This window comes from Styela clava, chromosome 8 (genome assembly GCF_964204865.1).
Source record: "Styela clava chromosome 8, kaStyClav1.hap1.2, whole genome shotgun sequence".
Classification (NCBI taxonomy): Eukaryota; Metazoa; Chordata; class Ascidiacea; order Stolidobranchia; family Styelidae; genus Styela; species Styela clava.
The window spans coordinates 5,685,739-5,708,194 of NC_135257.1; the positions used below are offsets into that span (position 1 = coordinate 5,685,739).

General features: G+C 35.1%; 1 protein-coding gene across 2 annotated transcripts; it reads right to left on the reverse strand.

The window, feature by feature from the left end:
- Positions 1-388: 388 nt before the first annotated feature.
- LOC120346132 (uncharacterized) lies at positions 389-13,553 on the reverse strand. 2 transcript variants are annotated; one of them, XM_078115708.1, is made up of 22 exons: positions 13,384-13,553; positions 12,905-13,227; positions 10,224-10,324; positions 8,754-8,875; positions 8,546-8,671; positions 8,059-8,172; positions 7,186-7,302; positions 6,815-6,883; positions 6,665-6,712; positions 6,093-6,141; positions 5,620-5,783; positions 4,784-4,932; positions 4,451-4,536; positions 3,559-3,641; positions 3,364-3,474; positions 2,841-3,061; positions 2,602-2,753; positions 2,380-2,490; positions 2,124-2,256; positions 1,660-1,754; positions 1,405-1,544; positions 389-962 (listed from the first exon to the last, which is right to left on the reverse strand). In XM_078115708.1, the coding sequence occupies exons 1-22, from the start codon at positions 13,421-13,423 to the stop codon at positions 850-852; spliced, it is 2,667 nt and encodes an 888-aa protein (XP_077971834.1). In that variant the 5' UTR covers positions 13,424-13,553; the 3' UTR covers positions 389-849. The 2 variants fall into 2 exon arrangements, with proteins under 2 accessions (XP_077971834.1, XP_077971833.1); XM_078115707.1 differs by having other exon boundaries at positions 391-962; positions 6,665-6,715; positions 13,384-13,550.
- Between the last annotated feature and the right edge of the window lie 8,903 nt (positions 13,554-22,456).

Sequence of the window (22,456 nt, forward strand, 5' to 3'; positions counted from 1 at the left end):
AATGAAGCAATATACGTGAAAAATCCCGGGACGTCAACTTACCATAGTCTCGACATTATCCATCCCACCACAGTGGTGACAATGCTACTTGTATCATTTTTAGGGATATGCAAACGTTTCTTTTATTAACACATTCTGGCCCCATCCGTCAAATTGACTGGATGACAATAACCAGGATAATGTGATTTTCGCTGCAGTCCTTTGTACGTTAGCCGAGTATGGTACAGACTGTTTGGCCACATTTCTCCGTGTAACAGTCTATATAAATAAACCTTGCTAGACTGGCTCGGCGATGTGGCACATCGTTCTAAGCGTTAGGAATGCGCTTGCCATCACACCTCTGTTTCGAGGGGGATAATTATGTGCGAGAGGATTGCTGGACTTCTCGTCGGCGTGGACTGACTGATAACAGGTCAAGAGGCGGTGGTTCGCCATATGAATATGCCTTCTTATCGACTTTTCTTCAGCCCTTTAAAAATATGTAAGTCTTATCCTTGATTTCCAAAAACAGTAACTGTCAAGCGAATTTTTGCATTGTACTTTTATTACAAAAAAGAATCGATCGCAAGCAATATTTGCACATTTTGTCCGAGTTTATCGGCGCAAGCAAGCCATTGCAATTCATGGAATAAATATATATATACTATTTGAGGTAGTATTGGCAATACTCGACGACTATGCATCGGGCAGATTGGCGATTCGTATCTGCCAGTGTAGAATGACTAAGACTCTTGTTAGAGGTATACTGTGACACGGAAATCTGCTGGTTATGAAGATACTTCAGCAAAATCTTCTATTCTGGTCTTCATACTATTTTTTGTATCCTTCTGTTTCAAACAATCGGCAAAGTTAATCCATGAAGGCATTCTGTCTTTTTACGCCGAGTGATGGTCCCACTACGTTTTGATTGCTTCGAACTGGAGCTTTCACCAACTTCTCTACCAAAGATTTAGCTTTGTTTTCTGTTTATAAATATTATTATAAAAATAAATCACAAAACCTTAGATCAAAGATTCTATTTGGAAAGTAGAAATTTAACTGATTAATGGAGTTATCTGTAGGCAACTTTTCGAATTTCAAGTAGGGTTGTATACAGTCGTAGTGTAGCGTTTGTTGCTAATATATAAGAGTCTGACCATTACAACAAAATTTCTGAACTGAGCCACTTTCAACACTTATGCTGATGTCTCCGATGTAACGTTATTCTCTTTATAATATAATTTCATAATAAATCTATGTAACATGACAAGGCCTTGTCATGTTACACAGATTTAGGCAATTATGGAAAATTATGCCTCAGCAGATCACTATTAGGAGGCTCCGTTTTTCACTGAGCAACAAATACGTAGGCTACCTGATCTATACTAATTTACGATCTAAATGCATATAGAGAGATAAATATACCAGTAACAGGCAAAGAATTTCTTTTTCCGTTCGGAACTTTCACTCTAGTTTGTCGTATTGTTCTAGGAACTGAGCTTCGTGCATCGTCTTCGTAATCCACTAATGACATATCATTTTCAACTATGTCTTGTTGTTTATTTCTGGAGAATAATTCAATAACGAGAACAATTAAAACTTTTTAGTAATTGGTACAAGTTGAACAATTATCTTAATTCATCATGTCATTTGTCAAAAGCTATGGAAAATTCATCTCACTTGTGCCGTTGTTTTTGTGGGAAACTCCTCGTTACTGTGTGAGTCTCCGTTGTGTTTGAGTTGGCAGCCGAATACGGTCGTTTTTCTTTCCGTGGCTTGAAAATAGAATGAGAATACAATATCAATTCTCCGCCCGGACTTGTAACTGTAAGTCAATCAGCCTACTTATGCGGAATTAGTCCAACAAACTTTGAGTTTTCTATAGTGTATTTGAGCGAGCCTACATCTCATCAAAAGTTTTATGTATAAATACCTTGCCTTGAGAATAGAAATACACTAGGCGACTTTTTATTAGAAGACTTGATTCAAAAAGAAAAACACGACTAGGTTTAGAATTTTTTTGTTTCTATGCCGACATGTTTAAAGTAGGCCTACTTGCTTTTAAAAAATAATGGGGACTCGTTCGTTCACCATAATCAAACATTTTTAAACACGATTTTGAATATTTTTGTTTAATTTCAAACCTTCCTCTTTGGAGATGCTTTCAACCAATCGTTAACTTTTTCTTCTGGGTCAATAGTGTTTGCGTAGGCTATATGTTTTTGTTTTGATTTTCTTGTTGAAGGTATTGTCGTGTCGTTGTCTGAAGGACTTTCGCTGTGATTCAAGCATGAAATTATTCACATTTGTAAACGGTAACAGTGTTTATATATATATATAATAAATATATATTTATATATTGCTATATTCTCGTATAAATCATATTTTTTGTCCATTCACCTGTATTGAAAATTATGTTGACTTCTGACATCATCCACAGGAGAATCTTCTTCCATTATTGGAGTATACGGACGAAACCCTCTATTGCGTTTGTGGCGTTCTCTTAGTTTCCTACGAAAAACAGATAGCCTATAAAGCTTCTTGATATTTTAAATCAAGTATAATTTACACAAAGCAATGCTTCTAGTAAACATGTCCGCAATAAAATATAAAACTACTCACATACGAGGATCACGTTTTTTTCGAGATCCAAAGCTATTTACAATATTAGCAGCCTCTTGTGGATTGAACACCACAGTTTTTTCTTTTTCGCGCATTGGGTTTCTGTTCCGATTTCTATTATCTCGAACTTCTCTCATTACCTCGACGGCCTCCTATGGTTTACAATAAAATATCTTTAGTCTTTCATGGATAAATAATAAAAATTGGCGAATCGGAGGAAGAATATTATAATTTCATACCTCTGGTTTTAGTAAACCGTTAGTCGGGGAGCTGGCCAAGAGATAATTAACAACATCTGCTGCTTCTCCGGGCGTAAGATCAATACTTTCTACAGACTCATCTGTTGAAGCAACTGGCATCCGACGATTAACCGAATTGTATGGTTTGTTTGGTTGCATTTGGGAAGGATTTCGATAACTTGGGTACAGTGATGCCATCGGATTTCCACTCTTATTTTGAACTATAAAGGGTGACACACATATATATATATTTTTTTTTTTAAAATATAACAGTTCGAAAAACTAGACTTAGACATTTATCTTTATATGAAACATTGACATTAACAAAATCGAAAAGTGAAACTAGTTTCTAACGTTTACTTTACTTCTTGATGGTTCATCCCTCATCGAGAAGTAAAAATATCGCCACATTCAACTAAATCTTATATTATGCACTGAGAACTTTGGAAAGCACTACGTACAATTCCATGGAAATTAAAAGGTTGCAATAATGACATGATTTTTGCACGAAATATGCTCATACCTGCACACAGAGCAGTCGGTATATCACATTGATTTCCGTCATTTGTTTTTAAATAATTTAATAGTGTAACGGCATCTTCCGGAGAAATGTTCATGGGTGCCTGCTGACTGTCTATAAATGGTATATTTGTGACGTTAAATTTGAAAATGTCGAGTAGTAGTTTTCCAATGAAAAATAAGATTATATTCAACTTACTTTTATTAGCAAACGGGATATTTGCTATCGGACTCCGTTGCATCATTGCGACTTCATCTGGAGAAATGGGTATCGAAATCCTCCTAAAAATTAGGTATTGGTTTTAGAAGCGAGTCAGTTGCACCTCGCAACAAGTTACTTAACGAAAGCGAAATCGGAAGGCATTCATAGAAAAATTCTCCCGATATATATATATTTATTACAGCATTGAATTGGCTGCGCAATCCTGTTATTCGAAATCAAGTATATATATCCAATTTCATAAAGCCGTAATTTCTACTAATTTCGCTGATAGCGATCGTGGTCTGTAGAGCCATACCGTTGCACTTCATTGTTTGATCCCTTTCTTAACAGGGCCCGAATGCTATTCTGCTTGCATTTTCAGTTTAAATGTACGCGTAGGGAATGCATGTCGCATCTCAGCCTATGTTCTCCATATTGGGTTGGTAAAATTTTTGACCCAGAGTGGGAATTGGTGATATCGACGGACTATTATTTTGCATGACGCCTGGACTGTTCCTATTTATTAGTTATCTGCGATACTGTCATTGTGCGTGACTAGAAGGATTATGAGCCGTGTCGAGGCTAGGTTTTGTTTTTACCTCCAGGGTATGCATTCTTAGGCTAATGATCTGCATCAGTTATCAGAATAGGATTCCAACAGTAAGGTATTCATATTGAACGTTGATGATTACAGGTTTGCATTGCAAAGCGGCAAAACGGGTACATTGCATTTGCAAGTAACACGGTGAAATTTGAACCCAGGCATTTTGTCACACTTGCAATCACTTGTGACTCAGTTCCGATCACAATGCAGCAAGAAGTGAAGATAGAGAATATTTAATTAAGTTTCGACATATATTCTATAGTTAAAAGAAATCAAAAAGTTTACTTGATTGGTTGATTCATAATTTGTGGATGTGAAAATCTCTGCATCTCATTTGGCATGGTTTCCCGTCTTTTCACGTTTCTTTCAGGCTGATGAAAATGAAAGTCGGTAGAGCATAATGGCACCAGATATATTATTATACAAGTTAAAGTTATATTTTAAAAATTATTTAAACAAAAATTATCAATTATTATAATTCACATAAGCGTGTACATGTACGTGTGTACATATGATAAATTTGCGACATGTATGTTGTCAGATTTCAATGTCTCATATAATGAATCGATTAGTCTTGGATGGTAAAATATAAATTATTTTCAAAATTTGCCTAGATACCGTTTCATCAGCATGAACTTCTTCCATGATTATATCCTGTGACATTTTCTGAAGTTCACTTAAAAATCCATTTGGTTCTTTCCCTCCTCCACCTTTAGAATTTACAACATTTATAGAAGTTGTTCTTGAGCTTGCTTTCCCCTTTTTACCTGTTATAGAGTTACAAATTAAATCAGATCTTTGTATAAAAACTAACTAAGACCCGAACAACCATAATATACGATCATTTATTTTTGCCAGACACAAAATCATGCGAACAATCATACTCTTGAACGTATCGAAATAATTATAAGCGCACAAACACTGATACAAAACTATATAATGCTCTGATATGTAACATAATTCTCACAACTCGCAAAAGTTGTATCTATGGACATAGTTTACGGTAGTATTCAGTATCAATATCATTGCTCTCTTGGCTTGGACACTGCGATTCGTGATCTTAGAAAGTGAATCAATTGGTAAGTATCATTCTTTCGTTACTAATTTTACTAGATAATATTTACTGATAACACGTTTATTTCTTCGTATACTTTGTATAATAATACGGCTAATTGATGCGAACCTCATGTAGAATTCTTGCGCAATTTAACTGACATGAGTTTGTGTAATGGCTCTATTCATTCAAAAAGTATATTTTATACCAAATTGGAATTATGCCTCAACCACCAAATAGACATGAGACATATACTGATGAAATTATTTTAAGAGATGATATTGAGAAAATTTGCCCCACAAGATTACTTGATAATGACGTACTTATGCAATCGTGTAGCATGGACGCTGATAGATGTTTCTTTACAAAATAGTTAAATGTAGTTTTAATATAAGCTTACCAAGTTCAGATCTTGTTTTCATATTGATCAACGTCACTTCTTTCTCCTGTCGATCGTTGCTGCTTTTTCGTAAATGTTTGAACCAATACCAAGCGAATATACCAGCTAATAGCAGTGCAATTGCCAGTATAACTACGATAGCCACTATCATTCCAACTTTGTTGCTGAAAACAGGTATATATGGCCCGTCAGGAGGCTACTTATTTTTAGAGATTATGTGACCTCAAAATTCAAATGGGCGAATGTTCTCACGTGGTATGACTTGTCGTTGTAGATTTGTTGTTTGCCGGAGAGACACAAATCTCTCTTGCATTTGTGGTATTTGAATGAAATTTACATTTGGGAGTGACATTTGCCACATTTCATTAGGTACTGTATTTGAACCCAATCTGTGAAATATTGTTACGACGTATTTATAATTGATATTTTGAGACAAAGTAGTTAGCAAATTTGTTATCTCAATAGGTGCTTACCTATTGTCACCAGAAGAGGATTCATCTTTTTCATCATTTTCATCGTTTTCTATTGGTTTGCAAAATTCATGAACAAAAGAATTAACAATTAATATTACTGTCTGAATCAAGTCGAGAAACTTTGAGACAAAAACAAAAATTGACGATTCCTCCAATCAATTTGAATTATGCTCAACAAACCCGAAACAATTCAGTGACATATATATATTGAGAATAAATCTTTACTGTCCCAAGGCATGACATGAAATATCATGATGCTTATTATGATATATCTATGTTCTCACTTTTACATTGTGTTTTATAATATTTGTTGGTAGATCTGAAGCATGGCCAAATTAATTTGTTGCGACACGTTGCAGATGAACAACATGCATAGGGCATTTATAGAATGACAGGAAGTATATATATAAATGTTAAAATCGAGTCAAGCGATGCCGTTTTGTTACGAATGGTATTAAATATTGCGTTGTTATTTCTGAATTGAAACTCAAATCAAAGATAATATTTAGGACAATGATGCTTGACAAATTATATCGAGGACACTTGAAATAATTTTAACAGCCAATACCGACCTCCTTCTGTATCCGGTGCAGCTGGTGTTGCGGTGGTTATCTCATCATCTTCTGAATAAAAAAAATCGATATTTGCGTCAATTAATCATTTTTATACATACTTAAAATACTTGGTGATTGAAGAATTGAAAACATGTTTTCAATAAATACCCTGTGGTTTTGTTTCGACCTCAGGCGACGTTGTTGTTGTTGTTGTTGGAGGAGGAGGTACCGTTGGAACTGAAATAAAAAAAAGATAACCTTTTTAGAATATATTTAAAGGAACTGTCCGCTTTCGATATTTACTTTGTCACAAATGAAAGCGATTTACAATTAGGTTTTGTGATGGAAACTTGAAAGAAAATCAAATAAATGTGAAGTGACATTATAGCCAAAAATTACCCAAATTAAATTTAAATATTTTTCTGTTAATTTTTTAAAGAGCAGGTCTTAGAAGCATACATACACTCATTGTGTTTTGTGGATATTCTGATCACAGTCGAAACAGTTATATTTTACGTACACCCACATATATACCCTACCTTCATGCTCGCAGGTGTCTCCCATAAAAGTTCTTGGACAAGAGCAAACAAAATCCGGAGTACGGTTGACGCATATCCCACCATTTTGACACGGGTTTGAGGCACAACGATCGGGATCTGGAAGAGTCAAAGTTCAAGGACAATAAAATAATACTGCATTACGTACTGTGCTTGTCCTGACTTACTTTCTCCAATACTGGTTACGCATGCAACTATGTAGGAAAGAAAGTAGTTCCCAACTCTTCTCCAGCCTAATTAAAATTTTGGACCTCTTGAAGTATGCGCACCAAGATGGCGCACAACCGGAACTCAGGTTGTGTATCAGGTTACGGTTCAGGTTATGCAACATCTTGGTGCGCATACTTCAGGAGCACCAAAATTTTTATAAATTCATCACTGTTCATAAAAAACATTTATTCAATCCTTTTTTATTTATTAATGAATCATTATCTAGAACTGACATGAGCAAACTACGGCCCATTGAGTAACTCAATCTGGCCCGCCTGATGCTGCCACAACCAAACTAAAATCAAATTTTGACGTTTTAGCTAGAAAAGCTCAAGGAATTTATTGAGATTGCGATAAATTTTCAGTTTTAGCACGAGGATTATTGTTTTCCATTTTTGCTTCTGTAACACTGTAAATATTGTACATAAAATTTCTTTCCAAGAACGACAAAATTTCACCTTGAAGAATAACTTCTCCTCGATTAGGAAACTTGGTTATGAGATGTATATATCATGAAAACTGCAAATTGAAGCAATTCACGCACTGAAAACTCATTTGCGCTTGTTTACTTCAAATTTATAGTGTTCCAATTTGAACAACTTGTAATTCGTTATTTTGGTTACTTTATATTGTAGTCGCACTCACTTATTTCACATAAATCTCCAGTAAAACCTTTGATGCATTCGCATGTATATTTGTTCAAACCATCTTTACATTCACCGCCATTTTGGCATGGGTATGATGCACAGTCGTCTTTATCTAAACAGAATTTTTTTGTTTAAAATCGTGTAAAAAGCAACAAAATAAGTTATTATTACATACATGTAATTGTGGCTGAATGAATTTTACCTATTCCATAAAATGTCAAGAAGCAGTTTGATAGACAATCGCTTAAAAGACCGAAATTTCCGACTTTCACAGATAACAAAAAGAACAAGTAGGCCTATGACAACGTCACAGTTCATTTACAGCCAAATACTCTTTACATAATTTCTAACTAACTTCAAATATTTTCAACGTAAGATTGATTTTATGTACGAAGGGGGACAAACACAAATAATTTTTAACTTTTTTAAGCAGAGCGGCAACAGTACGTTCGTCACTTAGTATACTAAAGAAAAGGAATACAAACTTTCTTGACAGTTTACTCCAACATATCCATCAACACAATGACACTTATAATAACCAACTAGTCGTTCACAGCTTCCTCCATGTTGACATGGGTTCGAGTTGCACGGATCAGGACCATCAAGTTCAACTGTGATAGTAAATATAATTTTCAATTTTTTTCTTTATTGAGGCTTGAAATATTAATATGACGCAATTACTATACAACGTACATTCAAACTTGAACTTGTATCCAGCTTTGAATTCTGAATCATCGCTGCGGAATGCCATTACTAATGGTCCCTTTCCACGTAGATTTCCACCTTTGATTTTACCCAAACCGGATCCACAGTACCTGCAAGTCACAAAATAAAGGCCATTCGCTAATCACTTTTCTAGGCAAGTTACAACATTGCTTGAATATTACAAATTTTATGAACAAGTGCTCCCAAACAGTTAGACAGCTCATTTTACATACATTCATTTAACATATCTTAATGATTCTTGATTTATCTATGAGCAAAGATAAGAAGCTTGCCATTCTGGAGCGAGAAGAAAAAAAACAATATGACTAGATCAATAAATTGGCATAGTAGAAACAACGCAAAAATTATTAAAGATAACAAATTAAACAATTTTTTGCATAAGAAAACAATCGCCATATACCGTACATTTTGCCTAATATTAGTGGTTCAATACTGTAGGCTATCACTGATACGTACATGCTTATTTTACAAAAGTACAAAAGTTTGTTACTACACACTCACAGAGATTAACTTATAATTGTTTAAATTTTTTTTAACAACAAAATTTACAGAAAGATTATTTTCAGATTTCAAATTGGAAGAAATAAAAACCATGTTGTAAAAGCTGGCATCATATTTGAATTTGATGGGCCTATCTGCTAATTTGCACACAAAATCTAATGGTCTACATTTTCATGCAAATAACACACAATTAATCGCCCTGTAACGGGATAAATTTCTTCAAATTTATTTGCAATGCATACTACGAAGCAAAACGGCAAGCAAGCAAACAGGAGTTAAGCATACATTGACTATAAAAGCAGAGAAATTCATTCCGTTACAGAGCTTTGAATTAACGTATTGCTAAACTAATGAAAATACACATTAACAAAGTGAATACCCCGAAAATTGCTCTGTCACAATTCAAAAAGATTGAATTCTAGGGAATAAAAATACCTCGATTATTTAAATACCGTTTGGAAGGTGCTCCCGAAGTATTTGTACCAAGATGGCGCACAACCTGAACACAGTATGTGTACCAGGTCAGGGTTGTTCAGGTTGTGCGTCATCTTGATACAAATACTTCCAGAGCGCCGTTTGGAAGGTATAATAGAGTTTATTTCCGTTCTTCGACGTCCTGTGCATAGAAGTACCGGTGTCAAGGAATTATATATATTTCCAAATTATATTTCTTGCTAAATTTAGACTCGTAATACGGAATGAATTTCGCGTTTTTGCAAGCAAAATGAAAGTTACAGCAGCGCATTGCGCCGACCGCTAAGTTACTTCTCCGGAGATGGGCCATTGATTGTAACGTCAATAGCACATGCACGGATCTGCACAGAAAATCAATAGTAATTGGACAGAGGCGTGTCCAGCAAAGCAGCAGACGACTTAAGTCGCGAAATGGAAGCTTAAATTTGGGAAAGCAGTGCAGATTGCGGCTGCGTATGATACCTGTCTGGCTTAGCACCCGGTGCAAGTGCATTGAAAATGACTTGCAAAACGTCACGTTGACAATTTTCGGTTTCTTGTACATCGAATGCCTCAAAATATACCTGTTTAGTAAATGAGTAATTTCTAGGTATTGTATGTTATGACATCTTTCTATAGAACAATATTTTCAGACGAGGAATGATGTCTTTATGTTTGTATGAATTTTTATGTTTATATAAAATATCTTTCAAAACTTGCCATGAGATGATCTGTAAATTTGATTTTAAAACAATTAAAACAATAATAGAAAAGTTTCACCATAAATTTAAACTCAAGGCCACGATCTATTTTATGTTAAACATACTTTCCATCATTCATCGTCCAAAAAATATTTAACAAAGTGTTATAGTGAGTTTGACAATTGATAGTACTTCCATATTGAACGATATTGTACAATATAGAAGTTTTCCATTGCTCGAAGACTATTAAAACCAATTCATGGCCTTCCTAAAAGGACGTGCCAACGCACTTTTCTGGTGCCGCGTCGTCTGTGGTAGCTTCAAAAATAACCTGCAGATAATCATATTGGCATCCATCGCTATCTTCCAATTCAAACGATTCAAAAGAAACCTGACAAACGCAAGTGCACATACATTTGAAACAATATTGAAAGAGTAGAAATTGGCAGCGAATAATTTGTAGTGCAATTTGTACATAAAGTTGTATATACCTTTCGATAGTTTTGTAATTCTTGAATAAATAAATAGTTATTGACAAGAAAGAAAAAACGAGAACGTGCATGGGGCCTGTAATGTAAATTGGGTTTGGTGTTATATACTGGGCTATAATGTGGATAAAATTTAAGACATATTGAAGTGAGCTTCGAACTTCTAACTAAATCATAGCAAAATTATGGGTTAGTGCAGAGGTGACGAACATGCGTTCTACTAAAAAATTTCGTTGGGCCCGCGAAGCATTCAGGCGATTCGGTGTATGTTTGGCGTGAAGTCATAAACCTTCAAAGACTGTGCAGAGAAAAACGGGAGCGCCAGTATTTATATTACTGGAAACGCTAATTCCAAAACATCTTATTTGTCCTTCATAATATCCATATCCGAAGGCTTGCGAAATGCAGATCTTTTGTACAAAGCCCCCGCCACTAAGGAAAATGTGAAATTTGAGAAAAAAAATTCCGCTACGTGTTAAAATAACAAATTAGCAATTATCCAGTTGGGGTTAGAGTTCGGGTTAGGAATGATTTGAAAATCGGAATCCGGGAATTCCCATGTAAAAAATCGCCACAATGATGCAGGCCACCATTTGTAAAAAAGACCATTTTTTCGAGGGCTGGAATTTTTCTGTTATGCAGAGTATTCAATCCACGGTCGATACGTTCATTTTAAGTGTCTTTTCATATCAATTTGATTGTGCTCATGATATCTCCCGGTTGTGAAATATTGATTTTTAAGATATCGCTGTGAGAAAGACCACAATATCAACGATAAAATCTCAGACTTTAAAATTTATTTCGGTACAATTAATAATTAATTGGACATACTTTATACCTTGAATGATTTTTTAGTTGCGCAAAGTATTGCGCACGACCAATACGAGTCTATTTATAATGCCTTGCTTCATTAATTTAATTGTGTGTTTGATGTAACCTGCGGTTGCCTCGACAAAATGAGAACATTACTATGAAATATCAAGGCAATTCAACGCCATAAAAATGTGTGGTAAACTGCCTGATTATATCTTGTTTTGATCCTTATTTTTGCGATGTTACAAATTATACAAATGTGATACGTTCTTGCAACACTATCACCCTATCACAATGCTACTACTCAAGATTATTTCAAAAATATCAACGTTGGAAAAATCCCTAGATCTGCGATAGAATATCAAAAACTACAATTTATTTTAGTACAATTAAAATTGATTGCACAATATTACCAAAGTCGACCAAAAAATTCGAGTCAAAAATGCTGCGGTATTCGAAAGGAAATTGGGATCTCGAACACCCGAGCCGAGCGGAGCGCGCGGCGGAGTAAGATGACGCCACCCGAACTTGCCCGAAACCGAACTTAATCGATACAGGTCAAGACTGACAGACGCAAATCTAAGTATGCGGTTGAGAGTTTTTAACACAAATTTAAGGCAATATATCATTAAATAACTTCAGCCGTATAGATGCATTGGTTTCAGTTTGTTGTTCGTTTCTGTTGATGAAAATTAACAGGTATATATCATAGTAAGACTGAAAAGTGGTGCGACCTACTTACTCAGCCGGTGACTGATAAAATGGCTCTTGATAGCAAATAGGTTCGTCACCTCTGAGTTAGTGCATGAAGTTTTTCAATGAACCAGTTCAGCCTCGCATTTTGTTTTTCCCATTGGAACATTATCAAAATTACGGTACATACTTATAAATTGTACATAATGATACCCTAACGTGTAATGTGAAAAATCTATTGTTTATTGTAAAACTGACTTCCTATTAATTGCTACTGAATGGGCCAAATTTGCAATATTGAACACAATTTCTTCATGTTGAATTAATTAAGTTCTCGTGCAAATTATGGGTTATTTTTATCTCCTTATTAACGTATACGGATGAAATAAAAATAATTGTAAAACTACAAATCAGAACAAACGGCGCACACTGAATATATTCAACAAAAACAACATGATAACCAACTTACATTAACAATCTTGTCCGTAAATATGCGATACATACAATCTGCATTATTCGGATAACCTCGAGGATACCCTGGAGATTCAAATCCACCTTGGGGCACATAAACCTCATGCTTGCAGTCTGGCTTATCTTTATTATCTGCAGGGGGTGGCGGTTGCTGAGGAGGGGGCTGCTGTGGAGGAGGCTGCTGCGGAGGCCCACCCGGGTAACCGGGAGGCGGTCCTTGTCCGGGAGGCGGTCCCTGTCCCGGAGGCGGTCCCTGTCCGGGTGGTGGTCGACCCTGACCCGGTGGTCGACCGGGTGGTCTTTGCGTTGTTGCAATGTGGCCTGCCAATAAAATAAATGTTTATAATATAAAATTCAACGCCATAATATTGTTGAAGCACAATGTCTTTCCTTATTATTTGTGAATATAATTTTTATCTTACAGAATAGCTTCTGTTACAAAGTATTATTCATTATTCTCTGTGCTTATAAACTTACCAAATATGATCAAGATCTTTAAAGATACGCTAAACTTCATCTTAAATTTCTTCAACCCTCCATGTTATGTCCAACAAACAGACATTTTCATCACATTTCTATCTTTCTCACGGCATTTGCTCAACGAGTCTATTCATCACGACAGCAGTTAAATTATGAAATAATGTTAAGTGTGAGCGAGGACACGCGTCAAACATTTCTACATTTAAAAAACATCAAGATGAAAGCACTTCAAATAGCACATAACCAACTTTATTTTGACTAATTAGAGTTTGATGCTGAGTTATTGAATATCATATACCAGCACTTCAAATCTACCTCATGAGTGGACTGACAATTCTCGATTAATATGCAAAGTATAACACGCGCAAATAGCATGGGGCGTTGCTGCCATGACTTGACTACGACCCAATTCCGGAGGAACTCGAAAGGTAGTGAGTTTCAAGAGGTTCACATGGTTTTGTGCAAACTTGAATACTTCAAAAGTGGTAATGATCACTTAATCCGATTTTATTTTTATAGCTGAAGAAAGGTTCGGCCTGATTTTCTGAAATGAGAAAAAAGGTTGTTCGTGAGTTCGATACACAATAGAACCTGAATATTGAATGTCATTACCATTTGAACACCTCCTCAAATATTTCAATACATACTTACTCCAGATATTTTAACAATCTTGATTTATGGATATGATTAGTTTAAAACAAATAAATAAAAATCAATTAATATTTGTGGAAATATAAACAATAAACACGAATAAATCGAAATTCTTCTGATATTCTGAGTTCGTTTCTGAAATCTGCACACGGTTTAAAAAATATCTATTTAAAAAATTTAATGTTAAAAATAATATCCCGAACGCATCCATATTTATATAATTTTAGAGTATTTTATTCTTCTAATGTTTCAAACTTTCCAATAAGTAGGACGATACAAGATTGGGTCATATCGATTGAGATTAAAGTGGCAAAGGTTATAAATGAGTCGCGCGTTAATCTGACTTCCCGGATGGGTAGTTGGCGGAGTTAAGAATTACTTCTGTAAAACTAATGCTAAGCTTCTTCTAGATCAGTGGTTCTTAACCTTTTGAACCCCCGCGCCCCCTTTTTAGAATTTGTCATACCTCGCGCACCCAGCTCAAAAATAACTAGCTAACAATAAGCTTTAAATAGCAGATGGTAAAGCGAAAGTATGTTTTATTCAAAAAACATATAAAAATCCAAAATAAAGAAATGTAAATATCCAAAATAAGGCAGCCAAGATCAAATCTAACAAACATTTTATTTTTAATTAGCTTCATGCCCCCTCAAAAAAATTGTCTACGCCCCCCCCCATATATGGGGCGCGCCCCATCCTTTGAGAACCCCTGTTCTAGATGATACCCGATGAGGATTCTTCAGATTCCAAACATCAAATTTACCTGGTCGGCGCTTTAGTGAACATCATTTTCTGCATAAATATGCAGGAAACTAAATAGAATAAATTTTTGTTCATTATCATTAAACACGAAGTATGGATAGTTTGGTTAATATTGTCGTTTTTTCTTCAATAGAACAATCGATTTCAAATTTTAGCTTAAAAATAGAAGTGGTGTCCAGAAGGCAAAAATCATATTGGCTCACGCGAGTCCCAATAGAGTGAATAGACTACCGGTACAGCGGTTAGTTACTGGACTTTCGTGCCCATATATTTGAGCATTTCTCGCTTGTTCTTAATTACAAGTTTATTTGAAACAAAAATTTCACAAACGATTAAAGATAATTCGGTTTATTACAAAGTACAATTACTAATATATATACTGAAATATTTTTCATGAACATGAATACCAGATAATACTGATGAGTGATGTGTACTGGATTTAGGAAGAAGATTGGTACTGCGATGGTGTCAAGGCTTTTTCAAGTTCCTCTATCTCATAGAGATCTTCAATTTCTGTAAATTGCATAAGAATTCAAATTGGTTTTCTAAGTGTCACTCACAATTCAAATCAAAGAAAAAACGAGGATATCGGTCGGAGACGGAAGACTCATCGATCGAAACTGCGGTTTCGATTTATGACTCTATAGTGACACCGCGTGTCCCACCACTAATTAATTGATAACTCGCTAATTATACGACATAATTCATCCAAAATCAATAGGCTTCTGGTCCGAGATACGATGAATGCACATGCAAAATTCATGGGGAAGATTCAACCTCGCTTACGTGAGATATCGCGTCAATCTAACTCTAACAGACAGACAGACAAACAAATACCTATCAACATACTTACCGATCAAGATTGATAAGTAATTACCGATCAAGATCGATAAGTAATGACGCGCTGGCCTGTTTTATTCTCGTTGATATCTGTATACATTGAAATCTGTGTATGTTCAACTCAAATCTATTTAATGCTTATGGGCTGCAAGTCGTGTTGCATTCGCACATTTTATTACCATCCGACAAATCGGAATTAGAACGATGAATCCATTTTTTGCAATTCTCATCCAAAATTGATATGTCCAAACTCAAAACCACATCCAAATAAGTCCACATTCAAATAGGTTTTTATCAAGATAATCAACACACTTAGATATATAAGGTTATGAAATGGGATTGAAATGAAATGCTATTGGGATTATATAATGAGCGAATATATATATATAGATTATTTTTATCTATTATAGATTTAACATTTTCATAATCATATTAAACCTGCAAAATTTTGTAGTAAATGTTTACCGTTTTCGTGATAGTCTGATGTATGTACCGTCTTTTTTTCGTTGCCAGGCGTGTTGGTGTCTTTACCCGTGCTTGTGACGTCATCGATTGTTACGTTTTGTTGTGAAATATTCGCACATTCATCCTCAATTTCGGCCCAAGCAGGTGGAGGACTCTCGCTGCGCACATTTTCTTCAGTAATCTGATCTAAAAGCAATTGGTATCATTAAAATTGTATAATATTGACGCTTGCAGGACGTCAATGATTACATTCAAAAGTATGTCCAAATTTTGAACAGTAGGCCTACCTTTTACATTTCCTTCTCCATTCTTTCGGTCGGGATCTCCATTCTTTCTAATGTTACTGTCATTACTCGATGGGCCTGAAACGAAAAACTAAACATTTAATTTTTGCTAGTTGGGAAACTAAAAGAATTTTAACACATTTTATTTAGTTACCGATATGGACATTTTGAGTCATTTCGGATTCTGTGTATTCGTCAACGGGAGAAAGGGAGTCTAAGTCGTGTTGAATATTGTTTCTTTCTCCTGCGTCGCCGCCTTCTGTTACGTCTGCTTAAAAATACCTTAGTGATTGTTCTGATACTGGACAGCGTAAAAACATGGCTCACTCTCTACATATAGGCCGGAGTTCTCAGCAGTCAGTAAGGTACTTAACCTTCGTGTAAATATTTCTCATTGGGCACAGTCATTTTAGGATCACTTTCATTACCGTTACTCATCTCGCGAAGCAATTGCAAACATGGAGAATCCATTATGATATGGACCATGTTCATAAAAAGAGAATGTACTATATGCAATTGAAGTATGTTTTACGCGCATAAATTCTCAGGTATAACGTATACTCTATAGTCTATGCAGTCTATGCGTATCAAAGCAGCCAGATTTTGTGACGCAACTAATACACATTATATCAGCTTCAGTGACATTTGTTTTGATCAATTCTTATTCATATGTGGCCCACGTAAAATGACGCATAGGTTTAATTGAATACCAGTTTCCAACTTTCCAATAAAAACTTACAAACATGGTTAGTCCGAGAAGTAGATGGCTCATCGTCGACACTTCCTGGACGATGCAAGGTATTTGGAGCGGCGCTTTCACTGATAGCTATTATGTTGTCATTCTTTCCGAGTACAGTTTCCTCTCTTTCTGTGTGGGAAAATAGAGGGGATAAAATAAACCCGTGGCGTCTAATACTAAACTTTTATAGGGATTCGGTTACCTACTACTCTAGCTTATCCTTATTGTTTTTCGAGTACTTACGGACAGTCAGGTTATCTTTACTCGGGATGGGAATGGTTTCAATATACGATTGCTTCACTGTATCAGATCCTCCATTTTGATGTGTTTCTGTATCATCAATTGGCACAACAAGTTCGTTAGTGTAAGCTGAAAAGAAGGTGATCAATCAACTAGGCTTGCACGTAATTGACAAAAACCAATTCCGTAATTACGGCAAAATCAATTACGTAATGACCCCGTAATTGCGATATTTTTCCACGCATTTAAACCTATCATAACAACCAATTGAATCCACTTCTTTTCCGAATGGGACATTGAAGTTGGGTTTTCATATTCTTGGCAGTACAACACGCCGTCGGCAGATGTTAAAGACAAATATCAAGGAGTGAATTCAAATTAATTTTATTCTGATTTTTATCTTTTGTGTTAGCTTTGGTTTTTCTTTATCACCTTCGCAAATTAACCGTCCCATTTTTATGCGATCAATTTTATTTTATCATTACCGACACTGGTATACGGATATTTATGGAAACGATAGTTTTTTAAAACCACCTGAGTACTGAATAAAAATTACGGGTTTCTAATTTATTAACCAACGACGAGCGTATTTTCTCATTTGATTATACTTGCGATTTCCTCGCGACGACGACTTGTTTTTGCAGCGTTTTCTGCATTATCCGACATTACTGCCTTGTTAGCATTTTCATAATAATAATTATTGATGTCGACTTATTGACGATATTCCTATTACCATGCTTCATTTTACATTCAATCATTTCGCGGACTGAATGTTTATAACATTATTTGCGATAAATTTAGATCAAATATTATTTATTTGCGTATAATTTAAATACCGAACTTATATGACATGCCTTCTCCGAAAATACAAAGTTATATCGCAAAACAATGCATTTTGTGACATTTATTTTACACTCACAACATTTATTTGCTAACGCAAGTCGGCGATCCTATCGGCCAAGACAAAAGTTTGGTCGAGTGCCGGTGGTATTCAAGTCGACGATAAATCAAAATAAGTTGCCACATTTGGTAAGACAGTTAATCATATATGGCCGAAATATTGAGAGGAATTGTGAAAAACATCATGAGCAAGGCCAAGTCTGGACTGATATATAACGATAAAACCGTTAACAGAATATCAAGATTTTGTAATAGAAAATGGATCTCGCACAGAATAAACACACAGGCTCATATTCGATTATATATGATAGCAGTTAAATTTTCAACGGTCCGCGAGGAATCCGTCGTTTTGGTTCATTACGCAATCTCTCTTTTGTCGTCATATTGCTATTTGATAAGCGCGACATTAATTATAACGGCGAGGTATTGGCGCGAGTGATCAATCGCTCTTTTCGCTTATTTGGTTCCAATTCGTCGCGAAATAAAGAATGGTTAAGCATTGCTAATCCACACTTGGTGGGGAATTCCCACTATTCAAACGCGTGACTATAAAATAGAATAAAATAGAAACGGAACATATATACCATAAGTAACGGAAAACTGGAACAAGTAAATAATAAATAAAAGTAAAATGGATACAAATGTTTGATAGATTGATCTCCTGCGTTCATTAGTCATTTCACCCGAAGAAGTTGAAACCGGGCGTGTTAGCGTCCATCTATCTTAACACAATTCTTCCCCCTATCTACGGTTATTATGTACATTGGCCATGGCCATGCTAGATAAGATGCGAGAGAAGTTGAAACCAGGTGTGTTGGCGTCAATCGGTCTCAACGCAATTCTATCCCTTATCTACGGTTAAGTTGCGGGAGAAGTTAAAACCAGGTGTGTTGGCGTCAAACGGCCCTACTCAGTTCTTCCCCCATTAACTACGTTAATAATTTACATTGGCCACGCCAGATAAGTTGATAATAGGTTAGTAAATGGCAACGCGTCATGCCTTCCTTCACCTACGTAACAAGAGAGAGTAAAACGGCTGCGAATACCGGAACTCTAACTTCTTCTACTTGTTGAGCTTTCATTTTCGCAATCGACGAAATTGACTGCTTTGAAGAAAGCTCGTTTCAATGCAATAATTACGACTATACGTAATTCGTAACTTCCCTTCCGTAACTCCAAATAATTACGTAATTACGTAAATCCGTAAATTACGTGCAAGCCTACAATCAACAGAACAGTTGCACAATAAGAGGAACATAAATAAATGATATCAGAAGGTACCCAGTAAAGATTATATGATTACTTTTCAATCCTTGTTAGAACGCAAATTATGTAATTTAAATATCACACATCTGCAAAAGAATTAGAATGGTTTACATTAGATCATATTCACTGTTGGTTGACTATTTGTGACGTTGAGTAAATAAATATTTAATAAATCTGTCGATTTACGCTTTATTCGATGACGTCATAATGCCATGATAAATGTTAGAGATTACATCGGAGTATAAATGAATATTTACCAAACGTGTTAGTTGATTCTGGTTGTAAAGATGATCCTGGGCGGTCAGTTTGATTCATAAAATGTCCTTGGTGAGGTGAATGTTGTGAAAATTCTTTCATCGTTACTGGAGCGACCGCGACCTGCTGGGTGGACATGATGAATAACATTTTACAGCCTACGGAATCATATTTTATATATTTTTTTCATAATACCTAAATGCTATTTAGATAAGCGTACGTCATTGTAGAAGTTATCAGATCTATTCGTTATAAAAGTATAGATAGGAAAAAAAATGCAAAAAAGGAATAACGGGTGTAAAACCAATAACAGCCAAATACAACCTATCACGAGTGGGTCAAAGTCTCTAAACCCCGACAGTCACTCGAGTCTAAGGTCAAATCCAATTCCCAGAGAATTTTTCAAAAATTTTCAAAACAATGAAATGGATAAATAGGAGTGAAATGACAATAAGACTTCCATCTCGCTCTAACCAAAGCTACTCAGAAAGTCAAGCTTGGATTTAATAATATATTGGCAACATCAAACGGTCGGCGTCTGCTCGGCGGCTCCTAATTTGAGTTATAGCTGCAACTATCTTTAAACGAGAAATTTAGCTTCTTACTTGTTCGCTTCCACAACAATCCCTGCAACCACGTAACGCACAAGATAGAATCGATGTAGTGAAAGTAAAAACAAGTTGAAGACAACCGGTGGATAGAAGAGCAATGTGGAGATAATATATTTCGACCTAAAATTATATATTTCATTAAACTTATATTAACTTTTTTCATATATTAATCAACCAAAAAAAGGAACGATTATACGGCAGAACTATATTCCGAAATTATGTCGCTTGGCAGTTTCGGCAAACAACACTAGGCCTCAACGTCTCATATGGATAGTTGATTTTTTTTTATCGACGAATAAAAACGTATAGGGCAGTTACTAAAGGTACTCAGTTCATATGTGGAGAAGGGTTTCTTGCTAAAATGGAATGCAAATATTTGAAACCAGGCTATTTAGTATAAAAGTTCAACGTAAAATGAATTTTATGATTTCTGTTTGTTTATTATACTCTCTTATTTCGTAAAATGAAAATTTCTATTCACTTACAGAATATGTATAATCATATGTTGAGTCATACCACACGGCACATATCTCTAGAAGTATCATCAATATACTCAAAAACGTAGCCAAAGTAGAGAATCCAATACTGTACGTTGCCTAGAATTTAAAATAAAAAACAATTCTTCTTAAAATAGTATGCATTGATAGAGAATTTAATTGTTCGAATACGAGACAAAAGTAGGTCGACAATATTAATTAACGAGTTCTGAGACTCAGTTTCATCGCATCGACTGTTTTTTTTTATATATTAGAGACAATATGAAAGAAAAACTTTATAAAATAAAAAAATTATCATTCTTTTCACCAGTTTGTTTGATGGGTTTGCGCCAAAGTCTATATTAAGGCATCCTGCAATGATGACCTGAAATAATAACAATAATAATTTAAATAATAACATTTATAATCATAGATTTCAATTGTAATAGTATTGCTGGAAAAAAATCAATAAGGAAGTCAAAAATCATGTCGTTGTTGTAAAGTAATGTAAACTATCAAATAAATTTGAAAATTTTTAAAAATTCCAATATCTGATTATCATAATTCTGATTCGCTTATTAAGTATTAAAACCTACCGAGACGCTTCTACTCTACCAAGTCTTTGCTAAAATGGTTAGCGGAATCATAACTCAAATATTGATAAGACGCCAGAACTTCAATACAAAATGTCAGTATGGTCCTGGCACTACTTACTGGAAAGCAATGGTTTGCTTTTCTACCACGTGTTCACCTGCCATATTATCACTATAATTTCCATGTTACATTAAATGTGTCGCGAATGGGAAAATTTATTTAAAAAAATAACACATATTCGATGATGTATTCAGAAGATAAATTGCAAAATTTTGAAAAAGTTCGTCTCATTCCGGTATGTCCGTCGCCTTTTAAATACTTACAAAGCATCCAGCCCATATTCCTTGTGAAGTCAAAGAAAATCTGGTTGCATCACACCCATTCTGAAGATCTGACGTGTCATCATCAGTGAGATACTCATAGCATTCGTTATATTCATTTATGGCAAATACAATTGATGCAATGCAAAATCCAACAGACAAAAAACCAAGGAACACTTGTGTGGCCTAGCAAACAAATTTAGAAAAGCTCAAAAAAAATCGATGTATATAGGCACCTACACAAATAGAATATTATATTATTCCACTATTCCGTCAGTGATTCATAAGGTAAAACGTATTTAGAGTGGAAATAACAGTCGACAATGTTACTATGAATATTCAGCAAGCACATCGACACGATAATCTTTTTCATTGTTTAAACGTACCATTACTCTAAGCCAAATAAAAAAAAATAATCTTACCCCGATTCCAATAAGTGAATTTCTATTGACGGGTGATATCCGGAATCTGTTTCTCGAATTGCGCTCACGTGTATGAGGTTCCATTGCGAGTATAAAACACCGTTTCTTATGAAAGGACAATTAACTATATTGGAACAGTATACTTTGAAATTCACTGCAATACGTTTAGGTGTCTAAGGATTTATTTAAACTTTTACTTTTGTGTCTCTTATATGATAGTAGTTAATTTTAGGTTAAAGTTAGAG